Below are 8,418 nucleotides of genomic sequence, written 5' to 3'. Positions count from 1 at the left end.
ACATTAGAATACAAAGTATTAAATACTTAATAATAGCTGCCTCAATCTCTCCTTTCAAATAGGAAGTATAAGAACAAATCATATCAGTCATACTATTAAAATATTCATGTGCAGCCTTTAAAAAAAAATGAGAGTATGTTCAGGGTTTTTTCATGGTAGTTTGATCTTAATGTTAAATGGTCCTTTTAAAAAGTTCTACAGTAGCTTGCTTACTATGTAGCTTACTTCTGCTTTTAATCACAGAGAAGGCTTTTATACGTCAGAGGGAACCACACATGAGTCATGACAATTTATTATAAGCGTACAACAAATATTTTTCTATCACTTTCTAGTATGTTGAAATTATAATTATTTTTTCAGAATGGAAATACAGACATAAGCACAAAACTTGCCAGACTGGATCATACCAGTGAACTACCTGTATCATAAATCAAATTAAAAGTACAGTTTACTTCAAAGCTACTTAATGACCAGAAATCATTACTGTTGCTCAATGGTGTACAATTCTCTTTTTTTTAAAAAAAAAGGAGTCAGTTACATTGCGTAATATTGAAACAGTGGTAAAAATTAACAGTTCTTTAAAACAACAGTTTCAGGTGAAGTTAGAATCTCAAAAACTTCAATAGTCTTACTAACTTTCCCATTTTTTTTTAAGGTGTAAAAGACCCCAATATCATTAAATGCTATTGGCATTTAAACCATGGTTGGATTCTTGGCTTGTAAACTCATTTGGAGATCTCAGTCTTTCTACTTACGTAAATTCTGGAAAATCCTAGGCTGATGACCGTCTGTCTATCTATAATTAAAGGTCCACTCCCCATCACAGGGGAGCAATAATGGAATCAGAACCCAGCTAATTACTGATAATGAAGGCCTTTCTGTATAAATCAGTTACGAGTTAAAAGATTTGATTGATGATTGGGTAATATTAAATAAGAACACACTATTGGCTGAAAATTACTTTATTGTAAAGGGACTGCTACTGAGAAAGTCATTTACAAGTGCATAAATGTTGGAAATATGGAAAGAGAAGCAGTGTTGGGGGGATTTTGAAAAAGGCAGAGAAAAGAAAATGAAAGTTAATGGCTGATATAATGTGTCATCGCTTGTGAAAGAGGCTGGTAGGGATGGTGGCAGGGAGAATAGCTGAGACTGCGTTCGCAGAGAGTCCGGAGTTCACTTGGAAATTTACACTCGCGGAACCTAAGTTTTCCTCTGCTATATGTAATGTCTTGTCTCAGTAAGGCAGAAATTTAGTGCTGTGTTACTTCTCTGATTCACGCTTGATCTTCACATGGTTTCATATCTGATGGGTCCTTCTTCACAAGAGTTGAAAAAAAGCCACGTTCTGTTGAAAACAAGAAGTTAAGATCTTGAGGTTAAATTCTTGAAATGTGTGATAGCTGAAAACAATATGTCTCATGGACCCTGCTAGGTGAGCAATCAAACTTTGCATCATAGTAAAACTGCTAGAAGAAATACACTGTTTTAATTTCTGTTTTAATGAAAGCTAAGCTACATCCATCAGAAGCCAAGCCAAATGTGAGGAAGGTTGTTTTCATCATGCATAGGCTGTGTTTTTTCCTTCACTAACAAACAAAAATAAAACTTGCAAGGAATATTCTATGCAAGGAATATTGATAAAACAAATGCAAAGCATTTCCTCTGGCTAACAAACTTGATTATTTAGTCCATTTATTTATTCTAAAAACCTGTGTGCCTGTGAACCAGTTCCTCCAGCATCAATTCCTCACTACAGCTATCAGCTGCTCTTGGTCCAAAGTCAGAACTGGTGCGTTACCAATCAGAATAACGTGGGAATAATTCACCAGAATGGGAGTGAATATGTCAGGGTCTCAAGGCTGCAGTAGTGTTCAGGCTCTTTACCCCTAGAGAAGACATCGATCCAAGAATTCATGAAATCCCAGAATATTTTACATACGGTCTTTTGTTTGGGCTAGACCACCTCTAAATTACACCTTCTAAGAACAGAACAGGAATTAAAGCAGGGCTCTGACTCATCTGAGAAAAGTCTGCTGTGCATTCTCTCCTTATCTCAGGCTATTTCTTCCTAAACACCCGATAACTTTAGTACAAGGCAGATGAATTAGCCAGTCAGATAGGGCTTGAAGATGAATTATGACATTGCCCCCCACAGTAAAGTACTTGTTATTCCACCAACAGAAGCTGTTTTGTGATTAGCCTAGCTCGTACCTTTGAAACAGGCGGGGAGAGTGAGATTGCCATCTACACATGGAACAGCTACAGTATAGGCACAGGACTTTTCTTTATTCTTGCAGAAGAACGATACAGTTTCACCATGCTGAATGCCTTCCTTAAGGTCATTCTGAACTCTTTTCTTCTCGCCATTGTATAACACTACAGCTTTCTTAACCGGTATTTTACATGGACCTGTAAAACAATCCAGTTATAAGCAACACGTAAGGATAATTATAACTCTGTTTTGAAAAGTGGGTAGATTAGATCCCGTCAGAAATCTGTACAAGTGACATTTGGGAATGAAAATTAATGTGTGCCACACATACATAGTACTTCTGCTGGTATTAAAATGCTGAAGAAATTCAGACCCCGAAGTATAGGGTCAAAAGCTTCCAGTAAAAAGCCAGCCTCAGTAAAATTTTAATTATATTAAATAGGAAGAGGAGAGGAAATAGTCAAGACAAAATAAAGTTATGTGGTTGATTATTGAAGTCAATTCAGATACATCATGTCATACAATGTTCAATGTTGGGAGTGGTCTTAGATTATCAGGGCCTTGAAATTACTATTTTGGTTTTCTTCTCAGGACAGCTCTTGCACAAAGGTGTAATAGCTCACTAACAATCAGAGCAGTGGTCTTTTAGGAAAATTCATTTTGATACGTGGTTTCTTACAGATAGTGTGTGTATACCTTTACAGGTTGGCTTTATGGACCAGTTGCCAGTCTTTTCACATCGGGAATGCTTAGATCCATCCAGCACGTAGCGGGGCTGGCAGCCGAAGCTGACGCTTTCATTGTAGTGATAAGTTCTACGAACAGCAAACTCTATGAAGCCATTTTCTATTCCTGTTGGAGTGGGGCATGTGACAACTGCGGTACAAAAACAAAGCTTTATCAATGTTGCAGTTCTAAAAGACACACTATATACTTTGAAAAATACATAAAACTTTCACAGTGGTTCATTTCATCCTGTTGCAAAGGAAAACATAGACAGAAGAAAGGTTGTTTAAACATAAACAAATATTACTTGTTTTAAATACACATCTATTGCAATCTGTGGTTATATCCAAAAACTACTTAAACGTGGCATAGTTTCACTGAAACCGGTGAATTTCTTAGGACTAAGGGTAAGATTGTCTATTTCTTAGATTAATCCTGTCACTTAGTAGAATAAAATGTTTGCTGCGTTCTGGAGGCCAGGCTCTGATTCCCCACTGTGAACTATGTTTAGTAGGTTTTGTTTATATAACCTTTATACCTGCAGCAAATATTTTGTCAGTCCCATGTTGCATGCAGTCTTGTTAGCAATAACCTTGCATTCAAAAGTCTAACTTTCAGAATAATTCTACTATATATTTGCAATTACAATTGTAAAAAAAAATATGAAGGTTGTTCATACAGTTTTATATATACAATTCTAGGCAATATTTTTAGGTGTTGATAAAAGTAAGTTACTTACCCTTGCACTCTGGAATGCTGCTCCAGTTCCCGTTGTCCATGCAGGTAGCTGTCTCGTTCCCAATAAGGGCGAGAGGAGGTACACATTCAAAAGTAATTGTGTCCAGGAAATTAGAAATATTTCCAGGTTTTATGCGACGGTAAGAAAGGACTCCAAATTCAGGAAGCGAGGGAGGTGCACAAGTCACCGCTAGAAAAGCACAGCATTCGTATGAATTAAAGCTTAAAGATCAAATTATTACTAGAATCACAGGAGCAACATGCTTATAACCAAATTAACCCACACCGCCCTTTACAGAAGCGTAGCTAACAAAACAAAAAGTTCAGATTAAAAGTCTCATTCGAGTATGTAATTCATGATTTTTGCTGTATTTTTCAGACTATATTATGCAGTATATTGCTTTTTCAGTGAAGTTTTTATGCAGGACAGGTTATAGCAAAAACATGTATAACAGTTGCAAAGACATGACAATATCCTGGTTTTATACACAGGGAGAATGAATTTGAGTGAATAAGCATCTTACCTTCAGCTGTAAATAGCATCCCTGATCCTGGCCTTTTGTACAGACCTTTAAACTGCATTTCTCTAAAACTAGAATCCACGTGTCTAAAACCAAACATACAGGATTCTTGATTTTTCCTAACGATTTTTTGCCCAGGAGGGGCAAAAATAGGAGGCCTCTGAATAAGAGTATATGTAATTCTGAGCAATGTAAAGGATTCTTTCTGTAATAAGAATAAGGACAGAGTAGTTCTTTAGTATTTAAACACATACGTTGACACTGTGGAAAAGTTCCACTCCACTTTCCGTCTGCCATGCATTGGCTCGTTCTTGTCCCAACAAGGTTGTAACTGAAAACAAAAAGACCTGATTATCAGAAAGCTTAATGAACACAGAGAAGAGTCAAGTCATTCTTTGCAAGAAACACTATCATTTCTCATAAACAGACTTAAGAGTCCAGTTCTGAAATTTTCCTCTGGTTCTAGCACTTACTGACCTCAAAGGAAGTTTAGATTCAAATATGAAAAATTGTTAGTATTCAGGTATTGCAAGTGTCCAGACAAAAGGCTTGATACAGAAAGGTGTTTTGCCTTTTCAACTATAGATTCTATCTTATATATTGATTTCTACACCTGATTAATACTGTGGATATATGTAAGTAGTGAGCATTGATCTGTGATTGCTAATGGAAATGGTATGGTTTCTTGGGAGGAGTGCCCAGCTAATTATGGCAATTAAGATCAAACTATTGCAAAGAACTCAACACTCTTAAGAACTAAAGTCACTGAGGTGCATTATTTTCCTTTAATGCCAGATAGCCCAATTTAGTTTCCATATGCACTCTAAATGCTTCTCCCCCGTCCTCTGTATTTATATTATTAGCACTTGCTCTGAGTTTTAAAGAAATGTTCATCGTGTATCTATCATTTCAACATCACACAGCTGAAAACCAGTAAATTATAATTAGCAAAATTAAATAAAGTCCCATTGCTGTGTTTGGTGTCATAGTTGAATTTATTTACTCCTTATCTTGCTCCTCTTTTGCAGAGGGAGGTAGCTGAGGCTGTTGACACTCTGCAGTGAACACTAGTTTATGTCTCACCTATGACCTTCCCAGGTAAGCACTGTTTATTAATTAACTACCCAAATACAAATGAACTGTATGTTACTATGAAATATTTCCCTGCATTTACCATAGCTATTTTTCTTTAAATGCATCCTCATTTCTAAAGCTAGCAAGTAGTCTTGAGTGAAAGTGCATTTGCTCCAGGGACTAAATTAGGATTAACTTCATGTTTTCATTTACTGAGCTCGGAAAGGCATAGAAACAAAATTTGCAGTCTCTAGAGACTAGCAGCATAACAATTTAGATGGAGATTATCTTCTCTCTGCTGTAGGATTTCATCTCATGTTGTAATAAGAGGATTTAAAAAGCAGGGAAAAGCAGTCCAGAATAAGTCTTTGCATAAAATCTCTGCTATTTTGATGGCTTCCACATCTGTAAGACACTGCTTTGGAGTAGCAAAGCTCCAGGATGTAGTAGCCAAGACTGAACAGAGGAGGATCACCAGATATGCCTTTTTTTTTTTTTTTTAGTTTCTGAAATGGAGGTGGGATTTTATGTGCAGTTTTCTAAGTTCCCTGGCTTGTAATACTGCAGCAGGTGATACTAGAATGTAATGTTGTAATTTAGGTTATTTATTTAACAGCATGAGGAAGGGAACACTTACCCTGGTTCACATGAAAAACTTATAGAACTCTGATAGTGTAAGTCTATAAAATCAATTTTTCCGTGCTGCAAGGGTCCAGGACTGGGACATCTCTGTGCTGTTAATTAAAGATTAAAAAAAAGGATAATATTATTTCATGAGGCATGAAGCTATGATAATGGAAACGAGTTGATCATAAAGGGGTCTTGGTGTCTTTCACAATTCTCCACTCCCGTGTACTACATTTCGTAAGTCTAGCTATTCTGCATTTCTATCAAAATATAGTAGTTTCAAAGTTTTTGTGATTAAATGATTTTTAACATTTGATTGTCTGAGAAAAATAACTTCTATGCAATAAAGTGATAAAAATGAACAATGAGGGATACAATAAATGCCAGTGTTACCAAGCAGTATACGTCATTAGAGTATAAGCACTGCTGGGCTGAGTCAGATTAAGGTTCACCTTGTCCGGGTCCAGCCTCCATCACCTCCAAGAGCAGAGGCTTAAGGGAAGGCATGAGACATGTATGGGAAGATCCTTCCCCTGTTACTTGCCCCTCTTCTCCCCCACGCCCAGTTGTTTCCAGCAAGTAAGGAAAGAACAATCAGAAAACAGAAGTATATCAGTTTAAATATGTCAGATTAATCACGTGGACTACGAAATATCTGTTTTGGGTCAGTGCACGGCATGGCAGCGAGATGGCATAAAATCTAGGGATAGGATTTACTTTGTTTTACTTACGTAGGCATAACAGCGTGTTGAGAGGCCACTTGCCAGTCGGGAGACAGGTGTACTTTCTCTGGCCATTATTGGGGACGAACCCGGGCCTACACGTATATTCTATTTCCTCACCCACGTCATACACACTTTTGTTTACATCAATTGTGGCAAATAGCACTTCTCGTGGCCTGGGACAGACTGGAGGAAAGGAGATGCTTTACAAGAAATTGGGCAGAAAGTTGGAGTTGTTTATACTTCTCAACTGGAAGCACACGTTTCTGTATTTTCATCGGCTCTAGTATGTTCCTGCACTGAGCTAAACGGTCCTTCCCTGTTTGTCCTCTTCTCCTCGGCAGCTCTATCAGTGGCCCCAGTTAGATTTTGTGTCACTTTTTTTTTACGAAAATTTACTTTTGCTTCAAAATGAATTTATGAAGTTATTCTGCAAAGTGAGTCAATTATGGTAAATTATCTTGGACAAAAGAGGGTGAGAGGGACTTAGAAGCAAACTAACACATTTCATTTTTAATTTAAATTAGTATGGTGGGGGTTAGCCTGAAATGAGAATATTTTTTTTTTTAAAATTCAATTCCTTTTTCTCTGGTTTTCCTGATTTTTCTGTTCAATGAGGCAAACGCTCTGTTACATTAGACAGTTCTGATTCCAAAACAGCTTTAACATGTTGACACCATGAACAACTCATCACCCGGAGGGTGAGAACAGGAGGGGAGCAGCGAGGGAGGAACAGAGGGTTCAGACTGTGCTCCTGCAAAGGACACGGAGAGAGGCTCCTGCTGAGATTGTGGGGAGAGAACAGAGGGACACAAAGCTCGTGCTGTAGAAATGTGTAGCAACCAGAGAGAGAAAGTACATGAAACCATGCCCAGAGTCCTTGGCATGGAGGAAAGGAGGAGAAAAGTGAGGCAGGAGCCATGCCAGGCAGCCCCTGCAGCAGAGGGGAAAGCGAGGTGAGAAGGGAGCTGGACAGGGGGACAGGGAAAAGTTAACTCCTGGCACACGCAATGCCCCCAGCACACAGGCAACCTGGTTTCCACGACTTATATCAATATCCTTCTGTTTTCCTCCATTTTATACTTTTGTATTCAGCAGCTCACCTCACTGTAGGAAGAGAGGAAGGAATGGAAGGGGAAAAAAAGACAGGAAATAACTTTCAGAGAAAATTCCCCTTCAAAACCCTTGACTAGAATTGTGTAAAGGCTTTAAAATCCTCTTGCTTTCTCCAGCTTCCCTCATTCACACTTCAGGGTAGTTTTGGCTGTTAGAAAGTGGAAGACGCTTACCTTTCGCTGCAAGAGCACAGTGGCCCAGAGCAAATATGCACGCAAACAGTGCCAGGGAGTACATTGCTGCCAGTCCACAAGCCCAAATGACCCTCGGTCCAGTGTTTCTTCTCTTAAAAATAAAGGCATCCACAAAAGGATGGTTACATATTAACTCTTTGTATTTATTCCCATCCTAGTAAACAGAAGATAAAAGGTTCCTTGTGTTGCTTGTAATAAAGGATGAAACAACCATCACATGTTGCATTCGTACATAATGCAGGAATTCAAGTAGCGATCTCTGCTGAAAACATCTCCTCTCTGGTGGTTTCTGCAGAGCATCTCCTGTTGGGACCGATGTTTTTCAGAAAACTATTATCCTCTCAGCATCTTTAGAGGATGAGGATGTTTGGAATACAATATTTGATCAAATAATAGAACTGTCACTAAGAAGCTTTTGTTTATCACTCAAGTGTGTACATTTCTAGGTACCAAAGGGTTCTGAGAGTTATAACAAAATCTTTTTA

At 38.1% G+C, this 8,418-nt stretch overlaps 1 protein-coding gene across 1 annotated transcript; it reads right to left on the bottom strand.

The window, feature by feature from the left end:
- Window positions 1-957: 957 nt before the first annotated feature.
- APOH (apolipoprotein H) lies at window positions 958-7,979 on the bottom strand. Its single transcript, XM_068413500.1, has 8 exons — window positions 7,913-7,979; window positions 6,633-6,809; window positions 5,912-6,008; window positions 4,455-4,531; window positions 3,681-3,869; window positions 2,912-3,091; window positions 2,215-2,412; window positions 958-1,348 (listed from the first exon to the last, which is right to left on the bottom strand). Exons 1-8 carry the CDS (start codon window positions 7,974-7,976, stop codon window positions 1,278-1,280), a joined length of 1,053 nt encoding a protein of 350 aa, XP_068269601.1. The 5' UTR covers window positions 7,977-7,979; the 3' UTR covers window positions 958-1,277.
- Between the last annotated feature and the right edge of the window lie 439 nt (window positions 7,980-8,418).

Source organism: Nyctibius grandis, chromosome 15 (genome assembly GCF_013368605.1).
Source record: "Nyctibius grandis isolate bNycGra1 chromosome 15, bNycGra1.pri, whole genome shotgun sequence".
NCBI classification, from domain to species: Eukaryota; Metazoa; Chordata; class Aves; order Nyctibiiformes; family Nyctibiidae; genus Nyctibius; species Nyctibius grandis.
This window is presented reverse-complemented; position numbering and strand designations above follow the sequence as displayed.